This window comes from Sorex araneus, chromosome X (genome assembly GCF_027595985.1).
Source record: "Sorex araneus isolate mSorAra2 chromosome X, mSorAra2.pri, whole genome shotgun sequence".
Taxonomy (NCBI): domain Eukaryota; kingdom Metazoa; phylum Chordata; class Mammalia; order Eulipotyphla; family Soricidae; genus Sorex; species Sorex araneus.
This window is the reverse complement of record NC_073313.1, coordinates 93,013,885-93,041,580: the sequence shown is the minus strand read 5'-3', so window position 1 is coordinate 93,041,580 and position 27,696 is coordinate 93,013,885. Positions and strand designations below refer to the sequence as shown.

Sequence of the window (27,696 nt, the reverse complement as noted above, 5' to 3'; positions counted from 1 at the left end):
TTCACTGTTAAGCCTAACACGGTAAAGATATTAAGTGTCTTTTTTTCTAGGGTGTAGACTTTCTTCATTTTGGTTTTACACATACTTTCTGGAAAATAGCATGCATTCCTATGATCAAAACTAGTTCCCAAATATTTGATTTTTCAAAGTTCTCCAGTAAGTTCCACTCTTGATTATCTAGCCTTCCCTGGGCTTACATACCTCTCTGGATTTTTTGTAGATCAATTCAGCATGTTCACAACTAAACTTATGTCATGTGTCTCTGTTCCAAAAGAACTTTTCCACCTATGCTTTCTTTTTCTCTCTGATGGTGTAGTTCTCTTTGTTCAGTTACACAAAGTAGTTATTCTGGGGTCCTCTCTGTCTCTCATCTACCATGAGAACTCCATTCTGGACTGTCCGAATCACCATTATCACAACTACAGCTTCAGTTCAGGGTCTCCATACCACTGCCCCATGGGACTATTCCAATAGTCACACTGCACTCTCTCATGTCTTCATACCTGTACTTGTCTTCACTGTTGACACAGTGGTCTAACTAAATTATGTGCTGTTTAAAATGAATTAAAGACTTCTTTATTTTGATCACAAGCTTTCTATTAATTTATTTTCACAGTTACGAAGTTGTTTATGATTGTTTCAGTCATATAATATCCCAACACTCGTCCCTTCAACAGTGCACATTTCTACAACCAATGATCCCAGTTTCCTTCACCTGCCCCCTTAATGGCACAATGGCAGGTATTTTTCCTCTCCCTTGCTCTCTCTTTCTCTCTCTTTCCCCATATAATGACTTAGTATGTTAAGCAGTAATGCAAATTATTTATCATAGAGCGCAAATTAAATTCTGTGTTCTGGCACCTTCCTGTCTCTTCAAGTTTTTTCTCCTTACAGACTTTTAGGCTTTACCCATAGATAATGGTCTTCAAGTTTATCTATCTATCTATCTATCTATCATCTATCTATCTATCTATCTATCTATCTTTATATACAATTATCCATTTCTTGATGGACTCCTTATGTTTAGACTGTTCTTTCCTCCCTTGTGGTAACTATGCCATCATATTCTAGTGTTAATTCAAATGTTAAGATGGTTTGAAGAACTTGCCTGACAGTGCTCAGGGCTTACTTATGGCTTTGCATGCTCATCACTCCTGGAAGAGATTGGGGAACCCTTTGTGTGGTGCTGGGGATCAAACCTGAGTCAGCTGTGTACAAAGCAAGCACTTTCCCCACTGTATTATGTCCCAGTGGTGAGCTTTTTATAACAAACAAGGGTATTTAAAGTTTGTAAACAATGGAGAACCAGAAAATATTAAGACAAGAAATAGGAAAAGGAAGCAAAATCATAGAACTAGTCATTGATCAGGTACATGTCAATAAATGAGTACTAGAAATACTTAAATATTCCTAATACCCATGAAATCAAAGTGATAAAACTTTAAAAAACACCATCATAAGGCAAGGGTCAGTGAAAAAAGGAGGAGATAATGCCACAGTACCTGTTGAACAGTCAGAGCCTGTCCACTTAGGATCACAGCTGCACACTCCTGCATCCAGAAGAAAAGTTCCATGTCCTGAGCACTGCTCTTGACATATAGGAAGTGGAGTTTCACAGTTGACTCCTCCCCAGCCAGTTGAACAGTGACATTCTCCTTTTACACAGATGCCATGGCTGGAACACATTGGGTCTAAGCAGTCCTCTGAGGGCCCAAAAAGGGAGAAAATGATAAAAGTTATCAGGTGCAGCCAGTGTATCTTAGGATCCAAAACTCATAGATTCTCATTGATTTCCTAGCATGTCATTAACGCTCTTTTAATTAGGTGATAAAATCACTCACTTAAATTCTATGCTGAAACCTGAAGATTATTAAAACCCATAAATATGGCTGTATATCATACAAGTTTAATTGTAAACTTAAAGGCAACAATAGATAAATTGTGTGAATTTATGAACATTATGGATTATATCTACACAAAGAGTTGGGTGGACTACATTTTTTGTTAAGTCATTCCTATTTTTTTTTCCTAAATAGGAAATATAGCTCTAAGAAATGGCTTCTACTTGATGTGTCTATATTTTAAAGTTTGGAATGGTCAAGGTATTCGTTGAAACGATTGCTATTGCATAAATATCATAACTCAAAGTAAGTTATAATAAACTGATTTCTAGTAGCACTAAAATATAAAGTTTTCAAAGCAAATGAAAATCTCATCTTATTCATTGTTTCTCTTTCTGTGTGGTCACTGTAAAATTATTGTCTGTATCAGAATATTACTGACACAATTTTATTTGTTTGATTTTGTCTATTGGAAAATTTTGGACACTTTATAACAAAGAAGCTATTGAAAAACAGATTCCTATGTTATATTCTTTTATATATTTTAAAAGTTTACTGTAAAGTAGAAGAAAAAGAAACTCCCCAGTGAGGGAGGAATGTAGATAGGACTATGTTATTTCTTTCCTTTTTTGGTTTTTGTTTTAATTTGTTTGGGGGCCACAGTGGGCTGTGCTCAGGAATTAAGCCTGCCTCTGAATTAAGGGGTCACTTCTGCCCATCTTGGGGGAGCATTCATTGTACTGGGGAATCAAACATAGATTGGCCTCATGCAGAGCAAGTGTCTTACTGGATGTATTATTTCTCTGCTCCACTCTTTTATTTCTTCCGAGTAAAATTGTCTTGTGCTTTTAACTGAGAGTTCACTCCATGGTACATGGTAGGTTGGACCCCAAATTTCAAGCAGTGCTATATAAATTAACTGTGACTAAACTATCTTACTATAATGAGGATGTACAACAATCACCAAATAATAGTTGCACCTTTTTTTGGTCAGTAATGCTGGAACATTTAAGAAAATTACATAATGGTCACATCCCACTTTTTGATTAAAACATAATGGCATAAAATCTGCAACAATTATGTGACTAAATAAACAATTCTTTGAATTAATTTTCCAAAAATGGAAGCAAACTGATAAAAACTTGGTTTTATTTGCAAGACCAAGGTAAGTTACAATGGATACGTAGTAAATAATACATAAATTAAAGGTACAAAGTAATATAGTTGAATGGGATGCCAGGTATAATATACAGATAAGAAGGTAGAAATGTGTTGGTAGTAAACTGAGAACACGTATTCAGTTAAAAGGGTACTGATACTTAGCTCTAGTTGTTTACCACCATTTAGGAATGTGGGCCCAGTGTTCTAGTTGTTTTAGAAAGGTTAAAAACAAAGGTTTTTAAGCCTCCTGGGTGAGCGGCCCAGCCCTCAACCCCTGGACCCTGCAAGACCCCAGCCTCAGCAGAGGTGCTGTGGAGTGCCGCCAAAAGGCGTCCCCCGAAAACCTCAGGATCACAGCAGAGGGAATTAAATGGCAGCAGCAGGTACATAAGTGGTCCCTTTCACCGACAGGTACTGCAGCACACTGGGCATGGCCTCCTGGGTGGCTGCCACTCACATGGATGCAGTTATTTTCCCCTTTCCCAGTACAGTGGACTCACAGCTCAACTTCCATTACCCAATACTAAAGAAGACATCCTGACTATCCCAAACACACTAGGCCATAGACCATTAGCCTAGTCCAATCAAAGTATACCAAAAAAGCGACCACCATTGACCGAGCTCTTCCAGAAACCTTTCTCGAAGCAAGAGAGGAACACTGATAGTGAACTGGAAAGTCCCACCCCTATACTATTACAACAACATGAAGAAACAGTGCAAATCCCCTCCACGAGGAGAGGATGAAGAAAAGAGTCCAGGAGCCTCAATCGGGGTTACCCACAAATATGATCTATCTGAAAAAGAATCCATAGATGAAATGTTGAAGATTATCAATGAACTCAAAGAAACAGTGGAACACACATCCAGCAAATTAAAGGAGAATATTAAAGAAATAATGGAATGGACAGCCAAGAAAATACAGGAAGAAATGAGAGCAGAAATATAAAAGCTACAAGTAGAAATGTCACCAAAAAGGAGTTGGTAGATGAAATGAAAAACTCAGTGGGTGCCCTCAACAGTAGAATGACGACAGCTGAAGACAGAATCAGTGAGCTTCAAGATGATCTACAAAAAGCTTACAGGCAACAAGAAACAATGGGAAAAAACCTCAAAGTAGTTTTAGGATGAATCAGAGTCCTAGGGGATGAACTCAAGTGGAATAACGTAAGAATCATTGGAGTACCAGAAGGACAAGGAGGCAAGCACATTGAAAAAGCCAACGTTAAAGATATCACTGAGAACTTCCCAGAGCTGGAGAATGCAGGCATCCAGATACAAGAAGCCCAAAAGATGCCAGGTAAAAGATGCCCTAATAAAAAGACTCCAAGACATATCATAGTCCGAATGATGGATGCCATAGATAGAGACACAATACTGTAAGCAGCAAGATCAAAGAAGGAAATAACATACAAAGTAGCACCCCTTAGATTTACAGCAGACCTATCAGAGGAAACCCTCCAAGCCTGAAGACAAAGGTGGGATATAGAGAAAAAACCCAACGAACTGAACCCCTCACCAAGAATACTTTATCCAGCTAAACTTTCACTCAAACTAGAAGGAAAGATACAGTATTTTATGGATAAACAACAGCTCAGGAACTTCATAGACTCAAAACCATACTTAAAAGAAGAACTAAAGGGGCTACTGTAAGACAAGAAAAAAACCTACAAGCACAACAAGGCGTTACAGAAAGATGGCACAAAACCCCATGACAATAATCTTTCTCGATGTCAATAGTCTAAATGCACCAATTAAGAGACACAGAGTCACAAAATGGATTCAGAGCCTGAACCCAACATTCTTCTGCCTAAAAGAAACACATCTGAACAGTCAGAGCAAAACACACACTCAAAGTCAAAGGATGGAAAATAATCCTACAAGCAAACAACTCCCTCAAAAAAACAGGGGTGGCCATATACTGAAATGTAGATTTCAGGTTGAAAAAGATTAGAAAGGACAGTGAAGGTCATTTTTTATTAATCAATAGATAGGTACAGCAGGAAGAAATCACACTCCTAAATGTATATACAACCTAATGAGGGACCAACTAAATACTCAAAACAACTGCTAACAGATTTTATGGAGGACATTTCTAGCAACACAATAGTAGTTGGAGACTTCAACACCATCTTATCACCTCTAGATATATCAACAATATTAAAACTCAGCAAAGAAACACTGGCTTTGAAGGAAGAAATAGAAGAGATAGGGCTAATATATCTATACAGGTATATCCACAAAGGAAATAATACACATTTTTTTCAAGTGCATATGGAACATTCTCCAAAATATACCATATGCTGCATCACAAAACATACCTCAATAGAATCAGGAAGATAGAAATTGTATCAACCATCTTTTTAGACCATGACACACTGAAGATAGAAGTTGATCACACACACACTCGGAGAACCAAATCAAACCTGCAAATTAAACAACTCAATGTTGAACAACTAGTGGGTCATGAAGGAAATCTAGGAAAAAAACCAAAAGATACTTGGAAACAAATGAGAATGAAGACATGAGCTACCAAAACTTATGGGATGCAGCTAAAGCCATATTAAGGGGAAAGTGTATAGTGCTGCAAGCTTTTCTCAGGAAGGAAAAAATGGCCCACATAAATAACTTGACTTCACAGCTTAAGACCTTAGAAAAAGACCAACAAAAGGACCCAAAACCAGGCAGAAGGAAACTTAGAGCAGAAATTCATGACATGGAAACCCAAAAAACAATCTGAAAGATAAATGAAACCAAGAGCTCGTTCTTTGAGAAAATAAACAAGATCAATAAACCACTAACAAGACTCACAAAGAAAGAGAGAACCCTAATAAACTGAATCAGAAATGAAAAGGGGGACCTCACAAAGAAATACAAAACATCATCATAGATTACTTTGAAGGTCTGTATTCCACGAAACAAGAGAACCTAGAAGAAATGGATAAATTATTGGATTCCTATACTCTCCCAAGACTTAACCAAGAAGATTTGGAATACCTAAATAGACCTATCACTATCAAGGAAATTGAAACCGTAATCAAAAGACTTCCCAACAACAAAAGCCCAGGTCCAGATGGATTCACTACCTAACTCTACAAAACATTTAAAAAGGACCTATTGCCAGTTATTCTCAAGCTTTTCCAGGAAATTGAAGAAACATAAACTCTCACAAACAGTTTCTATGAGGCACATACCTTCCGAGTACCAACAGCAGACAAAGTCGCCACTAAATAAGAAAACTACAGGCCAATATCACTGATGAACATGGATGTGAAGACCTTCAATGAAATACTTGAAAATAGAATCCAACAACTCATCAAAAAGATCATACACCACGACCAAGTGGGAATCATTCCAGGGATGCAAGTATGGTTTAACATTTGGAAATCAGTCAACATATTCCATTATATCAATGATAGAAATGATAAAAACATATGATCATATCAATAGATGCAGAGAAAGTATTTGCAGATGAGATCCAGCACCGGTTTTTGATGAAAACTCACACCAAGATGGATTTAGAAGGAACCTTCCTCAATATAGTCAAAGCCATATGCCACAAGCCTATGGCAAGCATTATTCTCAATGGGGAAAAACTAAGAGCCTTCCCTCTAAGATCAGGGACAAGACAAAGATGTTTACTCTCACCACTCCTGTTCAATATAGTGTTGGAAGAACTTGCAATAGTGGTTAGGTAAGAAAGATATTAAGGGCATCCAGATAAGAATGGAAGAAGTAAAGCTCTCACTATTGGAAATGATACGATACTATATTTAGAGAACCCTAAAGCCTCTACCAAGAAACTCCTAGAAACTAAAGACTTATACAGTAAAGTTGCAGGCTATAAAATCAATACCCAAATGTTCATGGTTTTCCTATACACAAATAATGAAAGAGAAGAAAGCAGCATAAAAAATCATCCCGTTCACAATTATGCCTCAGAAAATCAAGTAACTCAGAATCAGCTTGACTAAGGAGGTAAAGTACCTCTACAAAGAAAACTACAAAACACTACTGCAGGAAATAAAAGAGGACACAAGAAAATGGAAACATATTCCCTACTCATGTATTGGGAGAATTAAAATTGTCAAAATGGCAACACTCCCCAAAGCATTATACAGATTCATTGCTATCCCTATAAGGATACCATGACATTCTTCAAAGAAATGGATAAACACTCCTGAAATTCATATGCAACTATAACCCCCACGAATAGCTAATGCAATTCTTGGGAAAAAGAAGATGGGAGGCATCACCTCCCACAACATTAAACTCTAAAAGCAGTAATAATTAAAACAGCATGGTACTGGAACCAAAGGCAGAGTCGCATACCAATGGAACAAAGTAGAATATCCTTACACACACCCTCAAATACATGATTATCTAATCTTTTATAAAAGGAGCAAGAAATGTGAAGTGGAGTAAGGAAAAGCTCTTTAGCAAATGATGCTGGAAAAACTGGATGGCTACATGCAAAAAAATGTGCTTAGACCTCGACTTAACACCAGGCACAAAAGTCGGATCAAAATGGACTCAACATCAGACCAGAATCCATAAGGTACATTGAAGACAATGCCGGCAAAACCCTCCATGACATTGAAGGTAAAGATATCTTCAAAGATGAAACACCACTGTCCAAAGAAGAGGAAACAGAGATAAATATGGGACTATCTTAAACTAAGTAGCTTCTGCACCTCAAAAGATACTGTGACCAGAATACAAAAACAATCTACAGAATGGGAAAGGATATTCACCCAACACCCATCTGATAAGGTGCTGATCTACAAGGCACTGGTTGAACTCAAAAAGAAGAAAACATCCAACCCCATCAGAAAAATGGGGTGATGAAATGAACAGACACTTTCTCAAAGAAGAAATCCAATGGAGACATTACTGGTGCCCAGTCGAGCAAATCGATGAACAATGGGATGACAGTGTTACAGTGCTACATCCAGTTCAGCAGATAACCTGGAATATGTTGTCAGACATAAAACTTTCTCCATTGAATATATAAAGTTTATAGCACTGGATATGATAAATATTCTTTAACTGTCTGAAAGTAAAATATTCTTTAACTCTGTCTTTGTTATTGTACAAATTGTCTTAGTGACTCTTGGGAGGCAATTTTGTAGCTAAGTCCTTTTACAGTTGCTCATAAAATTTAAATATGAAGGCTATAAATCAATTAGGCTAACATTTTTCAGGGTAAATCATAGATATGACAGATACCAGTTGGGATGAATATACGTTTCTGCATAACATATGAATTTTCAAATTAAATATCATTTCTGCAGCCACATCACTATAAAAGAAATTTACATAAGTAACTGTTGAACTTTGGTGCTTGTGTAGGCCCAGTGCTATTCATTGGAACAGATATAATCTTCACACCAAAATTCTACTATTGCTAATGGGAAGTGGAAAGCTAAACTTGCCTGCTCATGAAGTGGAATAAGATTAAACCCTTTAGAATGCTGTGTAATAGTCTTAATGAGCCATCTTTAAAAAGCAATTATAGTGCATTTTCAGCATCCTCTTTCCTGAACAACAGTTGTGATGAGACTATATCCCATGGTAATGGTTTAATATTATTTCTGAAATCGGTCTTATTTGAAGAATGTGACATAAATGTGATTACTGCTAAACAAATTTTACAATTTTCTTTAAATGATAAAACTATTACTTTTCAAAATATGTCGATGAGTGTGCATGTGTCCCTACCTCTATAAAGTTTCCTTCAGGGTAAATTTTAATGTAAAGGAACTGTCTTAAAACCCGTTTGTGGTTAAAACACCTTAGGCATGGAGTTCAAGTTTCTGCATGAGGTTATATAAATACATAGCATAAGACAATAATAATAATAATAATAATAATAATAATAATAATAATAATGGTAAATACAAATCAGTCCCAATGAAAACATTCATAAAAATGGTTTCAAATGTGCATAGATGATTATTTTTATTAGGTTTTTTAAAGAGAGATATGGCCTAATGTGCTCTGCAATCAAGAGCGCATATGAATTAACACTTAAAAATCATCAGTATGGAAATTATCCAGTTATAAAACAGTGTTAGAGAAGAGATGGAAATGCCATTTTTCATTAATCTTCAGCAAGTGTCACAGGTACAGTCTTATATTAATATTAGAGACTGTCAAAAGATACAGACACTCCCACCCACTATAAACCCCTGCTCCTTGTACTAAGAACGTGTTGAACATTTGTGGTTTGCAAATACCATGTGAATATCTGCTAGAAATATAAAATGACAACTGGGATAATTCAGTAAGACAAAAAGATAATTCAATAAGGAAAAATGTCTGAAGCAATAGATTTAAGTCAGTGCTCTGACCTTCTTCGCAGATTTCTCCTTTGTATCCAAGTTCACAGATGCAGACTCCCATGATGCAAGTACCATGGCCAAAGCATGTTGGGTCAATGCATTGCTCTTCTGGAACATCGCACTCAGGCCCTTTCCAACCATTTCGGCAGACACAGTGTCCTTTCTCATACTCTCCATTCCCACCACACAGCACAGGGCATGAATCTGAAGATAAGCATATGAACTTGTAATGTTCTCATAACACACTTAAAGTCTCCAAAGAGCGATTCTTTATTGACTCATATATGGTAGTTCAAGCAAAAAAATTTTAAATTTTGTCTTAACCTTTACTAAACAGCATATATTCATGATTATAAACCAAATTTACCCCTTACATGAATGGGGTATTTTTATTTGGAAGTTGGGTCACACCTATTCACAAATTCATAGTATTAGGTAACCCTGGTTAAGTTACCTCTATTATGTTTTTCATTTGTTTATAAAATTGAAATAATAGCACATCTATCCCCTAGGGCTATTAGGAGAAGTAGGAATTAAAAGTGAATATACCAAGTATTTAGAGCCATTCCTGTCAAAGTGGACGTAGAGATTGCTGTGTCTATTGTTGCTGCTACAACAACACTCTGAGTATATATGCTATTTATTTTGATTTCTCAAATGACAGTTATTTCTCATAATCAATCAAATAGCATATTAACATTACCTCTAGCACAGTCAGGCCCAAGGAATCCTGGGAAGCAATGACAATGGCCAGAGATACACTCTCCATTTCCGTTGCAATTGGTTGAACAGTCATCCATGATTTCTAATATAGGAAAAAGAAATGAAATACAGATAAATAAATCCCCAGATTTTGGGGTCACTAATTCTTTTAATTGAAAAATATTCTTGACCTAAAATTTTCTTACCCTTTGCTGTCTATGGAGCACTTACAATTTAAAATGAGATACCAAAGATTTCTGTAAGAAGTCACAAGCAGTACCAAATTAATAAAAGAGAATCCTGGATTCGCTGAATAGGCAATTCAAGATTGAAACTAGAAACCAACCTCATTTCTAAAGTGCATAAATGGTCTAGATGAATTGTATTCATATGAGATACTCATAAAGTTAAAAATGCACTAGGATTACAGGACATTTCTCAAAAGCAAAACTGGCTTAAAATTATAACCTATAAGATTAAATCCACAGTTTATTTTTAAAATTTAGGTTGTATTAAATAAAATTTTCAAGTACTGTAGAATATTAAATCTACTATCTTGACAGCTTAAATATGATAATCAGTATTTCGTTTCCATTAATAAGTGACAATGGAAAGCTTTTAAAGTAAGTGTTCATATTAAATTCACCACCACTAAAAGCCTTAGAACCTAAGTATTTTGTTGAGAAATGCTTTCTTGACTGTAAATATAAGTTCTCTGCCACTATTTTCTCTTCAATCTGTTCTTAGAGAAGAATAGGTTTCAGGGGAATTGAGGTTTTCAAAGTACCCACAGATATTTCTGATGACACAGAGAGATGCAGAACCACAGAACTTTGGTATGTCTGTGGTAAGTAAATTGACTAAAAAGGTATAAAGTTACATAAAGTTGGTCTTTGGCAAGCATATTAAAATGTACTTCCAGTTTTAAATTTTATTTGAATATAATCACATCAAATTCAAAGTCCATGTACACTCTGAGTCCATTATGATATGTATGCTTAAGTCCTACAGATTTTCTCCCTGGTTTTATTGAGAAATCATTGACATACATCACTGTGTAAGCTAAAAGAAAATAGAATGATGGTTTGATTTATATATCTTGCAGTTTTTAATCATCTTCTCATTATACTTTTCTAAAAGTTTTCCAGGTTTAGCATTCTTGGATTCAGAGATTTATGATCTGTCCTACTAAAGTCACATTTCATATGTACCCAGTTTTTACTTTTCAATACAAATTGTCTACTTCATCCATTTTTACCTGGAAAAGCTATTCTCAATTAGGCAGTATTCTAAGAAATTGTTCTGGCACCTTCCACTCAACTATGAGAATTTATAATGAGATTTGGGAGAAGTAGCACTTTGACTGAAGATATTTGACTATATGTACCAGTAGGATCACACAAGGAATTTAAAACGCAAATGCCCAGGAGCTTCACTCCAGATCTGCTCAATTTGTCTCTAAAGAATGCAGGCCAATGATTAATATTCTACCAAAGACCAAAGGTGACCGGACAGGTGATCACAACATCAAAATCTGGAGAATTAAAGCTTCAAATGATAAAATGTCATAGTTAAATAACTATTGATCCAGACTCAGAGTTCTACCTGGGGTCAAATAAAAACAAGAAGAAGTAAGTGGTATCTACTTAATTTGAGGGAATTTGTGAAAGATTAGAATCAATTTAGTGATTTAGTGATGGGAAATCTTATATTTATCAGAAGAGAACATCTGCCTTACCATGTGACTACAATAGTCAACTTTTGATAAGTTTAAATTTTATGATGGTCTGTTTTTTGATATCTGTATTAGAAAACTTAACTAGATGGGCTGGAGAGATAGTATAGAGGATTAGGGAGCTTTGCTTGCATACATCCAACTGCTGGCACCCCATATGTTCATCCAAGAACTGTGAATGATCCATGAGTGTAGAGCCAGGAGTAAGCCCTGAGTACTTCTGGGTGTACCCACCCCCCAAAATAGAAAGAAAAAAAGTAAAGAAAAAAAAAGAACTAGATAACAATTTGACGTATGATACATGTTGGTCTGTAGCAGTATTTGCAGAAATTCAATATTTGATAAAATGTTAATCATTCCAATTCATTAAAGCACCAGTTATCTTGAGAAAATAATTTATTTAAACATCATCATGAAAGGGTGACAATATATTTCATTCAGATATGGAACAATTATTTATTTACTTTCTACTATTTTGCAACAAGCAGTAATAGCAGCCTTAAGCCTACATTAGGATTTTCTCTGCCCCAGATGGGTAATAGGAGACCATGGTGGAAATCTTCAAGATAAATATAGTTGAATTTAATTTCACACAGGCCCTATTGACAACTTCATGTAAACAGCCTTGCAGGAATGTAGCTATTATATAAATATGTTTAAGAAAGTTTGCTATCAAAATAAATAAAAACCACCACATCTTATTGACATATTTAAGAGTTATCCCTGCGTACACATTGCTGCACAGAACTTGATACCAACAATGAAAATGAGAAAATAAGATAATGAGAGAGATTTGGAAAGTTGCAACTCCCAGTGGGTATCAAAGAGACAATGGGACAGCCTGGGGAATCCAGGAGGAAGATGGCAACAGCTGGAACACATAAATAGTAATAAAAATAATGTGTTATTCTATCTATGTTGGCCTGCAGGAAGCTTTGTATTCCTTTTAATATTACTTCTGGAACCACTTTCAAGACTCCAGTTCATTAAAGTTGAGAATAATTTTAAAGTTCTATGTTTAAAACTGCTAAAGCTAGCAGTCTGTTGGTATCAACATCCTCAATGATGATGAGTTTTGTTGTTCTCATGGGAGAAAATGAAGAACGGAATAATTTTGTGGAATGGATATGAATTAAAGGCCAGGATTTGGAATCAGATATACTGGATCTCAAATATGAATTTTGCCAGTCAGTTGTGGGAAGACTTTACCAAACTGATTACTCATTCCAACCTTTTTCTTTTCTTATAGTAATCATTATACCTAGATTATGAGGGTTGTGTTGAAAATTACACACACATGCAAATGTATATATGTGTCTGTGTAAATATGTATATAGATAGTTATCTAATACACTCAACACTCTTCTAGATAGGTTTCATTCAGTTATCTTGAACAATTGTCACTGTAACCCCTATAACCTATGTATAATGATAACTATGGAACTTAGAATCAGACATACTGGGTCTCAAATAATAAGTTTTCCACTCAATATGGGAAGGCTTATTATATTATTTGTTTTATGATAGTTGTAAAGTATATGCAGTCTATTAATCATATATATTATGCTACAGATCAGATTATCTGAGACTATGAAATGTTGACAATTCTGTCTATACTAATAAAAATAAAATAATATATATTTATATAGATTAGTAGCTAGTATATTTTAGTTATTCAAGAGTTTTGGTTGATTATTTTATCTTTTACTTATAGCAGACCTAATTCTGTTGAATTCTAGCGTTATCATGAAATGGATGAATGAGCACCATTTAGAATAGTTAGATTCAGACAAGTCTTAATTTGTTTTGTATATCTTTTTACTATGATTTAGATAATTTATCTTGTAGCATCATAAAAATAATGAAGATAATTCAGGGAAACTAATTTATGTGCATTAATTTTTCCAGAAATTTACTTGGATTTTTTAAATTGGAACTGTAGGAGAAAAGTTTCCGTTGATTATAATTAAAAAAACAGAAGCAGGAAAAAATTGCCTTGCATGCAGAGAAAGAAAATATGTCACTGCATATGAAATTTGACAGCTTGGTATTTGGATACTAGGAATTGTATCTCAAAGGTTAGGTACTTTTTTTGAGAAAGTATGGGTCTTTTTTTGGATAAAAGACTCAAAGAACATTTCTGGGTCTTCTGATTTTTGAAAGGTTAGTTGCTTGGTTAGTGTTCTAAGTTGAGATATGGGGGTAATTATAGCAAAAGAATAGAAATTAATCTTCACAGATATTCTAGATCTCCTAATTTTTTTATTTATTAGAAAAAAATCCCTCATGATTCACTGGGGTTTTTACTATCAAAAGTGGGCCTGGATAGAAAAACATTATGTAAGTTGCAAACTGTTGAATCTGTCACACTGAGTCTGTGAGTGGCATAACAATGTCATAACTTAAAACATTTTTTCCAATTAAACAAGTTTTTTGAAGATAGAAGTAGAACTCTATGCTCTAAGAGGAAAATAATCAGTGTATTAGTATTGCCTTCCTGAGTACTTTAGAGGAAAGTTTTTGATAATCTTATGGCTGGCGTGCATTTTTCTACTCACTCAAGGTCTTCAGCATCAAGTAAAAATAGAACATAATTGTTATAAAGAGCAGATGGTATATCTATTATCAGTCAACACATCTTCCTAAACATATGGCTAAACAGGTTAACTAAAGGATAAAACGGTGTGAGTTGTATTGAAAGCTGACAGCTATAAAATATTTTTCTTCTTTTAAAAGACGTGTTTTTAATTCACACAATAAAATCATGTGTCTCTGAGTTGTTTATGTTCAGTGTTATATAATTGGTAAAGAGCTCAACTTTACTCATGCAACATGAGCTCCCTGGAAAATATCTCAAAAGTGAGATATCTTTGATGCACACACATACATATATACCTATATGGTTTGACATATATATGTATATGGTTTGGGGAGCACACACAGCTGTGCTTAGGCTCTGTGCTAAGAGATCACTGGGTCACTCTTGACCATGTTTAGGACACTAAATGGGGTGTTGGGATTGAACCAGGGTCAGCCACATACAAGACAAATGCCCTACATGCCATTCTGTCACCATGATATTTGAATGATTAGGATGGATCTAAATAAATGTTGAGTGTAGATGGTACATAGGATCCAACTGGGGTCTACCACATGCATGGCAAGTGCTTTATTTTCCAATTCCTAAAAAGCATGCTTTAACAGGTGCTGAATACACTGAAAGAGCCATTGTGGTTATTAGAAAAAACTTTTAAATAAAAAACTCTTTGGTTTTAATATATAGATTAGCTGGGATGATTTTTAAAGTAAACAATTCTAAAAGAAAGTTTTTTAAATATGATTTGTTATCTTTAATATTCTTTTCAAAGTACTTTTAAGTTGTATTTTGAAATCTTAATGCATCTGGACTCAGTTCTAGAGAACTGAAACCAAGGTGGAGGGAAGTGAACAATGGTGAAGGGTGTGGTATTGGAAATTTGAATGCATGAAACCTATTAGTAACAAATAGTATAGTAGACCAGAGCTATAGTACAGTAGGTAGGGTGATTGGTTTGCATGAGAACGTCCTGGGTTTTTTCCCCAGCTTTCCATATGGTTCCCTGAGACTGCCAGGAGTAATTCTTGAGCACAGAGCTAGAAATAACCCCTGAACAATGATGGCTGTGGCCCCAAAACCAAAAATATAAAACAATGTAGAAAGTCAGGGAACTTCAAATAAAAAATTAAATGTTAAGCAGGAAGAGCTAATCTAATGTGTGTTTCCACTTTAAAAGATTTGTATTTGAATTTGAAATAGAATAAACAGAGTATCTCTGGATTTCCCCATAATCATTAAAGTTGTTCATCTTTATAGTTTTGCTAAAAATATCACCCAGGAAATTATTGCTATTGAAAAGGTGAAAAGGTACGTGGTGAGTATCTTTAAATACAGTGACAAATAAAGCAATTAAAAAATCCATAAATATTTGAACATTAATAACAATAATATAAGCCTTTCCAATAGTTGACTTGTCTTGGATAATGACTTTAAGGCAGGATGAGTAATAAGCAAAAGTAACATTTTTTTAACACTTTATCATTTGAACACGCTGTATCGTTCTAGAGTTATAATGTCAGTTTTAAGTAATAGCCAAGGCAGCTTACCAATTGCTGTAGTTAACACAAATACTTGCTCCATCTTTTTCCCATCATTGTAAAATGCCAGATACCATGGCCCTTGGTCCATGTACTCAATGAAGCCTGTTTCCTGCAGCGAAGTTAAGATCAGGTTTCGAGGGGAATGCTGCGTGTCATCAGAGCCCTTGGAATCCTGTTTGACCAGCTGTTTTCCATCCATTAATTTCACAAAATCAAACTGGAACAAAGACAAAAACATGTATGAGACACTTCTTTTATGTCTAGACAAGAAGTAAACTGCCTTTTGAGCTCCTATTCCTTATTGATTTACACTCCTTTTTTGGGACAAGGGGTCATGGGGCTATGAAATCATAGGTGGGTTTGGGGACATCAAATTTTAAAAATGACAAGAGGGCTAGCAAGACTCATAATAATCCCATTTCAGGAAAAGATGTCAAAATTTAAGAATAGTTCCTTAACCTTCCTTTTCTGAATCTACTCTGTTTAATTTTATTCCTTATTTCTCAATGCCATTTTGGCCACTATGATTAATAAGAATTTTTGCTTTTCTCAAAGATCGCATACTCTCACCTTTGACACCCAAACACTTTGTAAGTAACAGTTTATGTATTGTTCAGTCCTACCCCACTCTAAAATAGCTTCAATACCTCTAAAATAGCATAATATAAAATACCTGAGTGTGTGTAGGTGGTATGTTTCTTCTGCCATAAATTCCAAGAAGAGAGTCCTTGGCTAAAGAAATGTTGAATTTCAGATATATAGGATGGTGGATAGTTATCTGGAAACGCCAAAATAAGCCAGGTGGGATGGTCTGCATAACTTGTGCACCAATGTCAACTTCTCCAGTGTCTATTGCCCGTCCCTTCTGAAACACTAGTTTTGGAGGAAAAAATATACATGATATTAGTATTGATTTATAAACCCATCATTTATAGTTTTCCAATAACAGGTATATCAAAACAACTTAATGAGTGTTTTTTTTCTTTCTCACCTCACCCATCTGCCAAGGCTTTATACAAATTAAATAATATCCAAGAATTCAATAAACAAAAAGAACATCAGACTTTTTCCTCTATATAAACATCTACTGCACTTATTTCCATCATTTTGTTTGTTTTAAGCATTCTTAACTGAGCAATGAATGTCTTAGTTGTTACAGGAGATGCAAAGATAAGTTATAGTTCTTGTCTTAGAAAAGTTTTTAATATAAACAAGACTATTTTATATGTAGGAGTATGACTTTTAGTCTGTATTGGATAGTCGCACCTGTGGAATCTAAAAGAAAAACAAAAACTCTTACTCATACACATACAGAGCAGACTGTGCTTGCCATATGTAGAGTGGGGTAGGAGAAATGGGTAAAAGTGATTCAAATACAACATTCTAGTTCTAAAATAACTATTTGCTGTCCACAATGCAGAATGCTGTTACTATAGTAATGCCTTCAATCATCTGTGTTAAATATTTGTTCACTGCTAAGGATATATCTTAAAAGTTCTCATAAAAAAACATATATATAATGGTGCATGGTGGGGGATGTTAACTAGCCTTGTCATGGGGATTATTTTCCAATATACCCAAATAGAAAGCTATTACACTATATGCCTGAAAATAATAGAATGCTATATTATTCATCAAAAATATCCTTTGGAAAACTCTCCAAAAAATAGATAAATTACGTGGAAGAATAAATATCATTCAGGGCAAAGGAAAAAGAGCTTCAACTATTTGGGAATACATCAGACACCTGCACACATAATTATGCTGTAAAGGAAACTAGGTTTTCCATATATGCAAAGGAAAAGTTTCCCATAGATGTCTGGATCCTCTTTATTTACTTTATTTTCCTCCTTATTTTTCATCACAAAACATATACAACATATTTACTTATTTTTTGTTTACTGCCTATTTCCCTTCCAGCAATAGAATTTAAGTTCTTTAAGTGGTGGCTATTTTGTTTGTTACTTTATCACACACTAGAAGAGTGTCAATAAATAGTCCACAAAAATGTACATTTGAGGGGCCGGAGTGATAGTACAACAGATAGGGCATTTGCTTTTCATTTGAGCAACCAAGATTTGATCACTGGTAGTATAATGTGGTCCCCTGAGCCTACCAGGAGTTAACCCTGAGTGCCAAACCAAGAGTAATCCCTGTACTCCACCAGGTATTGCCTCGAAACAAAAAAATAGTACATATTGAGGTCATCAGAAAGAGAACTTATGAAACTAGTATAGTAAATGAAACTTAAGGGAGATAGAGGATTTCAATATAACTTTTGGGATGAATGTTCCATACTGAAGGACTCAAAACACAGGGGAGAGAAACTGTAAAACTAGGTTGAAAGATATGTGATTGCACAGAAGGGAGCAGTTAGAGATAGAGATAGAGATAAAGAAAGACATCAATTTATAGGGCCTTGAGTGTCAGTCCCAAATGATATTTAGCAAAGACTGTCACTGTATCACTGTCATTCCATTGCTCATTGATTTGCTTGGGCGATCACCAGTAATGTCTCCATTGTGAGACTTGTTACTGTTTCTGGCATATCAAATATGCCACAGGTAGCTTGCCAGGTTCTGCTGTACAGGCAGGATACTCTATGTAGCTTGCCAGGCTCTCCGAGAGGGACGGAACAATCGAATTCTGGTTGGCCGTGTGCAAGGCAAACGTCCTACCAGCTGTGCTATTGCTCCAGCCCAAGTAAAGACTAGTAAGACATAAAGGTTTCATTTGTTTGTTTGTTTGTTTTTGTTTTGAGGCCACAACCAGTGATGCTCAGGGCTTACTCTTGGCTTTGCACTCAGGAATTACTCTTCGCAGTGTTTGGGGGACCATATGGGTTGTGAGCATTGAACCCAGTTTGGCCATGTGTAAGGCAAACACTATTCCAAACAGCCCTAGCCACAAGAATTTTTAAGAAGAGGGGAGAAAGTAATATAAAATTATAAAATAAAATAAATTGAAAAAGATGGAAGAAGTTTGGACACATTTATGTATATTACAACTGCTAAAATTGAGGCAGAATTAAAGCAGTGAGATACAAGACTGATGCAGGAATGATAGGGCAGTAATTTTGGTGAAATGATGTGAACATTTAAATTAATAGTGGGCCTAATATCTCATGTTGAATAAAATACATTTTAGCTAATTTTAAAATAAACAAGTGGGACTCTATTAAACTAATAGAATTCTGCACAGCTAAAAGCCAACAGATTGTAAAGGCAACCTATGTAATGAGAGAAAAAAACATTTGCAGACCATACATCTGGTAATGAGTTAGTACATAAATTATAAAGGGACTAATAAAACTCAATAGGAAAAAAGCAATAGTTAAAAATGGAAGGAGGATCTGTATTGATAGTTCTACAAAGATGAGATAGAGATGGCCAATAGATATATGAAAATGGGCAAACATTACTATTCATTAGGAAATGTGAATCAAAACCACAATGAGATTTCACTTCATATCTATCAGGATGGCTATTATCAAAAAGATAAGAGATTAATACTGGCGAGGCTATAAAACCAAAAGAACCCTTGTTGTTATGAATGTATATTGGTACAACCATTATGAAAAGCAATATAGAAGTTTCCCCAAAACAACAACAAAAAATAAATTACTATCATACAATCTAATAATCCTATGTTTCAGTATGTATCCGAAGGAACTGAAATCAATATCTTGAAGAGAGACGCTCAAATTCATTGCAATATTATTCCCAAGAGCAAAACAAAACAGAACAGGTGTCAGTATATGGATGAATAAGGGTAAGATATATATGGAATATTATATAGACATAGAAGGAAATATTGCTATTTTTTAAATCCTGGATGAATCTCAATATTAAGCAAAATAAGTCAATTTGAGATATATAATTATTGTTTGGAATCACACATAAAATAAAAAATAATCAGTTTCATAGAAACAGAAAATAGAGTGGTAGTTGCGAATGGAAATAAGGTGGGGGAATGATGTGATATAGATAAAAGATGTGACTCTCAGTTACAAGAGGTAGTGAGGATAATGCACAGCATGATGCCTATACGTAATAATAGAGCATTCCATACTCAAAGATTGTGAGCAGATCTTAGTCACAGCTTGCTCGCTCACAAAAACACATACCGATAAAAGTTGACTACCTTAACTATGTGAAGTGAGGATGTGTTATCCTTATTTGCACTAATCACTTTACAATGGATATTTATATATGAGATATTGTCATCTACTTCTTTTTTGAAGTAAAACAGATCCTATTTGGAGGTTTTGAGAGGAAAGAGGGAGTGAAAGCGGGAGAGAGTGGAGAGTAACATGCTCAATAGAAACCCCGGTCTTCTACAGGGGTGGAGAGAGCCCCTACACACACCCCAGTATTAGACAGGAAAGCATGACAATACACATCTCAAGAGGGGAGATGCGGGCACCACATGTGCTCAGCCATGTGGGCCTCTTGTCATTTACTTTAAACATGTCCAATTTTGTTTCTCAATTATTCCTTGATAAAGTTTTTAAGACTAGATTTTAATAAAGCAATATGGTTTTAAGTAGTTCTTAAAAGACTAATACATTTTTAAATTTATTTACATATTTTTGTTTTAGGCATGGCACACCTGGTGGTATTCAGGGTTTATTCCTGGCTGTGTTCAGGGATCACTCGTGGCAGGGCTTGGTTCCAAGGATAAAATTTGTGTTGACCATATGCAAGGAAACTGACTAACTTGCTATTGCTCTGGCCGACTAAAATAATTTTTAAAAGCCCATTTACAAATTTGAGATAATAAATCTGGTGTATCAACCTGAAGAATGTACCAATATCAATTACTTTCAGATTGTTATAAGTAAAAATTTATTGAATTTCAAGTATAAATTAAAATACAACTATTGCTTAGTAGAGAAAATGGTACTGAGATAAAAGTAAATCATCTAAATTAAGGAAAGAAAGGAAGATAGATTTTATGGTACAGTTAGAGAAAACAAATGATGGAAGATAAATTTTATGTATCATTTAATTATAATTAAAATACAGAGAAATGAGCCAAATACTTATGCTAAACTGTAAGAACCATGAATCACGAATCACGAAAGAACCATCATTTAAAATTAAAAATAGGGGACAAAGCGATAGTACAGTGGGGAGGGCATTTGCCTTGCACTAGGTTGACCCAAGTTTGATCCCCAGCATCTCATATGATACTCCGAGCATCGTCAGGAAGAATTACTGAGCACAGAGCCAGGAGTATTTCCTGAGCATCACCAGGTGTGGTTTCCCAAATTAAAATAAATAAAATTAAAAGTAAAATCTAGTTACATGACTTTGTAAATGTATATATATATGTATACAATAGATGATTATTTCTTATCATCAAGTTATTTTCCTAGGATAAAAGAAGCAAGGAAAAAGAAGGAGCAATGCAAAGTAAAATTCTAGAATAGTGCTTCACAAACTTGAATTTATATGAAAAGAAGATATTGTTAAAATACAAGTTGTGATTCAATAGGTCTGAGATGCAGTGTTTGTCACAAATTATGCCTAGGTTTCATAATCTATAGTCAATGAGAAATAAAGCTTTTTAGACACAGACTCTCTCAGACATTCAGACAGTCAGTATAGGAAATAGAATGGGTCAAATCTTTGTGAGTATGAGTGCCTTTAGGGCTAGTATCAAAGAAAGAAACTCAAAAGGAGTTGGTTTAGGGAGATATTATTTAGTTGAGTCTGAAATTGCATACCTGTTATTTATTGCAACATTTTCTACTTTTTTTAGAAGTGCTAGTTTAACATGTTTCTGGAAATCTTTGTTCTGTGATAGAGGGAAGAGGTACAATATAATAGAAAGTGCAATATTTAGTTTATGTTGATTTCAAACAATGAGGATTACACCTCAGGAAAGAAAATTCAATTTGGCCTCATTTCGCACTGACTTTATACTTTTCAGTCATCAACTCCTTCTCCCTACCAAATACAGTTTAAAAACACACATAGTCTCTGTCCTTTGTGTTCACCCACTATAAAATTAACAGTCCATTAAGAAACACACCTGCAGTGGCTTTATTCAGAGGCCAATGCCTAGCAGCTTTTAACTCCCTAAAATACCTCCATTATTGCTTTTTGTGTTAAGGCCAAGAGTAATAACTATTTTAAGAATGCTCACTGTTAACTGTTAATAATAGATTTCAAATGCAATTTTCAACATAATTATGCATTACGGGACACATAATTTTGTGGAATTGACATTTCTAATAAAATATGCCCTTTGAGATGATAAGTGACCAACTGAGGACCTTATTTTTCACTAAAAGTTATGTTTTTCATGTAAGACATAACAGTTTGGTCACCAAAGGGTTGATTTTACATTTAACTCTTATGGTCCCAGAGCTGACAAATGTCTTCAATGAGAGCAGGCAATTAACAGACTATATTTATGTGAATACACCTATTTTTAACTTAATGTTCAGTTTGTTCAAGTGATACTCTCATTAGTTGCTTTTTATCACTCTGCAAAATGTATCACTTTAAAATTTTGTGGAAGAGAGTTATACCCCCTGATACTCAGGACTTACTCCTGGCTTTGTACTCAGGGATCATTCCTGCGAGTGCTCATGTGCTCCATACCAAACCCTATCTGTGAACACCCTACCCAGTGTTCTATCTCTCCTGCCCACAAATGGATCATTTGATTGTACAAACAATATCATACATATAAAACTATTTAAATGTTTTTGGTTCTGCAAACATTCTCCGAAGTGCTACAGTCTTTGATGAATACAGACACTGTCATTTTAAAATCTCAGGATGAAACTCATTGATAGACATTAACCTTTACATAGAAGCCTTAGCAAATGCTACACAATCTCCTTCTTCTGAAATTTATGGCATCATATAGTACATAAAGAGGCTATTTAAATGTTATTCACTAAATCAAAGAATCTTGTGAAATTATTTTGTTGGAGTTCTGTGTTTATTAGTCTTATATAATATACAAAACATATACATAAATAATCTCTACAAATAATTCTATTTTGAAAATATTTCTTGATTATTTATGTCACACAAAATACCCACAATGGTGGGTATTTGCGGGATACTCCAAGCTCTGTCACTCAGGCAGTTCTCAGTGGACCATTAGTGCTGGTAAGCAAACCCTGGTCTCCAGTGTAAAAAGCATGTGCTCAACCCATTGAGCTATTAGACCAAATCTCCAAATGATTTTTAAATAAAAAGGTATTACTCTTTGATATCTTGTAGCACATTTATGGACAAGTAGACAGGTGAAGAGCGATGACAACGTGAATGAAAATATGAACTATAATTTGCTAGTTGCAATGATCTGATATTTAAGAGAATTTCTCATCTTTTTATATCATTTAAGGGATAGTACTTTTCTGTTAGAATATTTACATGCTAAATAATTTGGCTGCATGCTAGGCAAGAACCTTACCAACTGCACTATCTCTCTGGCCCTTCATGATTTTCATATGTATATATACATATATATGTATATATTTAATTGAATCACCATGAGATACAGTTACAAAGCTTTCATGATTAAGTTTCAGTCATACAATGATCAAACACCCACCCCTTAACCATTGTACATTTTCCACCACCAAATATCTCCAGTATCCCTCCCACCAGCCCCATCCCACCCCACACACTGCTTTTATGGTAGACACTTTCTTTTTCATTCTCTCTCTCTCTCTCTGAGAGCATTATGATTTGCAATACAGATACAGAGAGGCCATTATGCTTGGTCCTTTGTCAACTTTCAGCACACATCTCCCTCCTGAGCAATCCCTCAAACTATCTCTGACTTAGTGGTCCCTTCTCCATCTCAACTGCCTTTTCCCCTAGTACATGAGGCACCTTACAGCCATGGAGCAATCCTCCTAGTCCTTGTCTCTACTGTCCTTGGGTGTTACTCTCATGGTATGTTATTTTATATTCCACAAATGAGTGCAGTCATTCTATGTCAGTCCTTCTCTTTCTGACTCATTTCACTTAGCATGTTACTCTTGCCTTTATGATTTTCTTAATGTAGCTCAAAGGGAAAGAAAGAGAATCATATGCAGTCTACATATGTAATTGAGTTTATGAAAATATCCAGAATTCATAGATGTAAGTGAAAGAATTTGAGGCAAAACTAACATTGACTCTGTTTACTTGCAAATTGTCAGTAGCAGTGTTCAAAGGGGCCTCAGCGATAGTACTGTAGGTGAGACTGTTACCTTGCATGCAGCCAAATCTGGTTTAATACCTGGAACCACACGTGGTTCCCCAAATGCTACCAAGAATTATCCCTGAATGCAGATCCAGGAGAAGCCCCAAGCACTGCCATGTGGCCCCCAAACATAAAAAACCAACTCCCAAAAACAAAACACAGCAAAAAGATATAATTTCTATATTATTCATGCTTTAATTTCTAGTAAATGATTTATTTTACTTAAACCTATCAGAAGGCATAGGGAGAATATATTCTGCTATAACAGAACAGTTTCTCGCACAAGTCTATAATGCAGTGAGAGTCACAGAAATGCAGTGAGAGTCACAGATGATATCAAACTGTGCAATACTCCAGTTATCTCAGTTTTGCCAATATCTACCAATTTAGTCTGATCTAAACACTCTCTTTATAGGTTGCAACACAGGCATCAACTGCTGAGTGGGTATAAACAATGACAGGTAGTTTGAAGATGCCATACTAACTGATTATAGTTCAGTTCAAAAAGGAAAGGTCAAACCACTGGGAAGGTAAATATAGAGACTTGATTTGGTGGCAGACACTGTACAGTGAATGAATATCAATAACATTATTATTAAATACTATTGTTTTAATAAGTGTGGGGATACATAATTATACTCTGTACATATATTTACATATATATTTACATAGATAGATTTATTTATATTTATTACAGACTAGTTGCATTCAATGATTCTATGTGAAACTTGTGCAACCTTGGCAGAAGATATTAATGACAATGGACATTACAAAGATGCCAAGATCAATTTCTCAGGTAAAAACAACTAGGTTAAGGGTTGTGGTATTGTTTGTAATAGCAATCTTGGACCTTTTAAAAAAACTTCTGAAAATGGGGCTGAAAAGAGAGTTCACTGGGCAAAGCAACGATCACACACACCACGTATGGTCCCCCAATCAATGCCAGGAGTGAACCTGGAGGACAGCCAGGTGAGACACACACACCCAGAAAGAAGTTTGAAAATCCCACTAAAAAGAGTCTAATATAAAGTTACCACTATATCTGAATGGAATGTCATCAAAAGAGAAGAAAAATAAATATGCATTAAGATAATATTCCCCATTTACTTAATAATGTAGTGTCCAAAATCTATAAATTATATAATGAAATGACTTATATGTTCATTCAATTTAATTCATCCTCATGATTTAAGGTCCCATGATTTAAGTACCATGTTATTCTCCATTTTGGGGTAATAATTGTTTCAAAGCAACACCATTAAAAAATTTAGAACATTAGTGCTTAGAGCAAAAAAGAGAACTTATATCAACCCATAGTCCCTTTGATCAAACCCTGTGACGAGATGAATGGGAGTCAGTTGGAGTCAAAGCATCCCATCTTTGAGGCCTTCTTTACATAATTTACCTATGTAAACTGTTAAAGAAAAATGTACATTCAATTTCCAACTTTTGGGGGACAAATTTTTCAGACCTATACTTTTAAAATAAGTGTTTTATAGGTAGGAGAAATTAAAGGAAGACATAACATTGTACATAGAAAAACTTAAAATTATGGGTTAATTAATAAAATCATAATGCTTAGTATATTTAACCATGATAAAATATATATATATATATTTAAATTTCAGTAAAAGAGTTTTGGGGAAGATTGGAATTGTTTACACATATTAGCCTTTGGGAATTAACTGTGAATAATATATTCAGAAATAAAATCCTTCCTTTTCACTGCCAATCATAATAGATAATTATGTAGAAAAGTCCATTAACTATTTTTTTTATTTGAGAAATACATTACTGTATAAGTCATTATGTTCAGACTACTGTAAGATATCAGACTACAACTGATTGAAATAAATAGGCACAGCACCACCCCCAACCGCCACCAGCAGTCTTCTCATTGTTAGGCTTATTTCACCATCCTCTCTAAATCATCTCTAAATTGCATTATGTGTCCGGCCCATCTGATTTTCTATGCCTTGACTACAGTACAGTAGCACTGTCATCCTGTTCATCGATTTGCTCGATTGGGCACCAGTAACGTCTTCATTGTGAGACCTTGTTTTACTGTTTTTGGCATATCGAATATGCCATGGGTAGCTTGTCAGGCTCTGCCGTGTGGGCAGGATACTCTCGGTAGCTTGTTGGGCTCTCCAAGAGGGACAAAAGAATTGAACCTGGGTCGACCGCGTGCAAGGCAAACTCCCTACCTGCTGTGCTGTCACTCCACTCACCTCACACTGCAAACATCTCAGAAGTAAAATACTACTGTAAAATATTACCTAAATTATGAATTACCCTAAATAATGAATTAAATTTTTATAAGGCTCACATGCAGTGATACTCCAGGGTCCTGGGCACACTCCTGGCAAAAATGTATCATTGTATGGCTTGATAGTTCAGTGCTTAGGCCTGCATTACAATTGTTGGAGGCAACAGGTGCTGCGGCCTGTAAGGGCCAATTCAGCAATGATCAGAGACTAACAGAGCTATATATTTATATTTATGGGGTGTCATAAGTCAGTTGGTGCTTGGACCTCAAATATTCTAGGTATGCACTTTATTCCACTCAGCCATATTCCTGACCCTAACCTGCATTTTAATCTAATGTATCTCTTCGTTGAATATATTCATATATGTGTGCAGACTTTAAGTAATACTATTGAATATTATTATTCTGCAAACTAATGAAGAATAGAGAAGATGCATATTAGAAAGAATACAATATTATTTTTAAAAGGAACTTACAAATTCATAGTGAAAACTTTGACTTTCTAAAGTTTCACAATTCTTCTAGTGTGATCTATTGGTCAATAAGGAGCAGTCACAAAAATAAGTATCCAAATTTATAGCTCTCCTGTCTTAGAGTACAATTTCACTCAGTGTAAAAAATTATGTTTATAAAAATTTTAGAAATCTGAATACCAGTGGTACATGACACAGCCAGTATCACTAAATTTAATTATGAAAACTCAGATCAATATACAATTAAAAGTTATCTTCACATTGTCATACATCCAGACATTCAAAATTTACTCAGAATTTCAGGCAAATTTGAAATAAAATACTTCCTGAAAATAATACTTCTATTTGAAGAAAGACATATTTAATGATTAATTGAATGAACATGGGTATATATTTATTTCATACATAATAGAATATCAATAATGAAATCAAGAAGACAATTCTTATGTATAGTATAAAAATAATAACACAGTTAGAAATAAGATCAACAAAAGGATTTGCACAGGAAACAGGAAGAAAGTGCAGTAGAGAAGGTTCTTGCCTCGTATGATGCTGATCCTTCATCAATCTCTGGGACAACATATGGTCTCCCATAAATTTCCAAAGCACAGAGCACAGATTTCTGAGCACAGAATAAACCCTGAATACCACCAGGTGTGGCCCAAATGCAAAAAAATACAAAATATTTTTGAATAAAACGTGAAAATGCAGAAAAATGAAGAGGAATATATTGTTGTTGATGGATCCAAAGATTTACTATTGTTAAAAGAGTAAGACCAAATTGAATCATCAGGTACAATGTAATTTTTATCAAAAT

The 27,696-nt window shown here is 34.9% G+C and overlaps 1 protein-coding gene across 1 annotated transcript in view; it reads right to left on the bottom strand.

Annotated features, from left to right (window-relative positions):
- The window catches only part of TENM1 (teneurin transmembrane protein 1), a 1,051,200-nt gene that overhangs the window by 336,156 nt on the left and 687,348 nt on the right, over positions 1-27,696 (bottom strand). The window contains exons 9-13 of the mRNA XM_004606346.2: positions 16,591-16,790; positions 15,924-16,134; positions 10,047-10,148; positions 9,353-9,547; positions 1,503-1,703 (exon numbers count right to left, since the gene is read on the bottom strand). Of these exons, the coding sequence (XP_004606403.2) occupies positions 1,503-1,703; positions 9,353-9,547; positions 10,047-10,148; positions 15,924-16,134; positions 16,591-16,790 (909 nt within the window). The remainder of the gene's footprint in view (positions 1-1,502; positions 1,704-9,352; positions 9,548-10,046; positions 10,149-15,923; positions 16,135-16,590; positions 16,791-27,696) is intronic.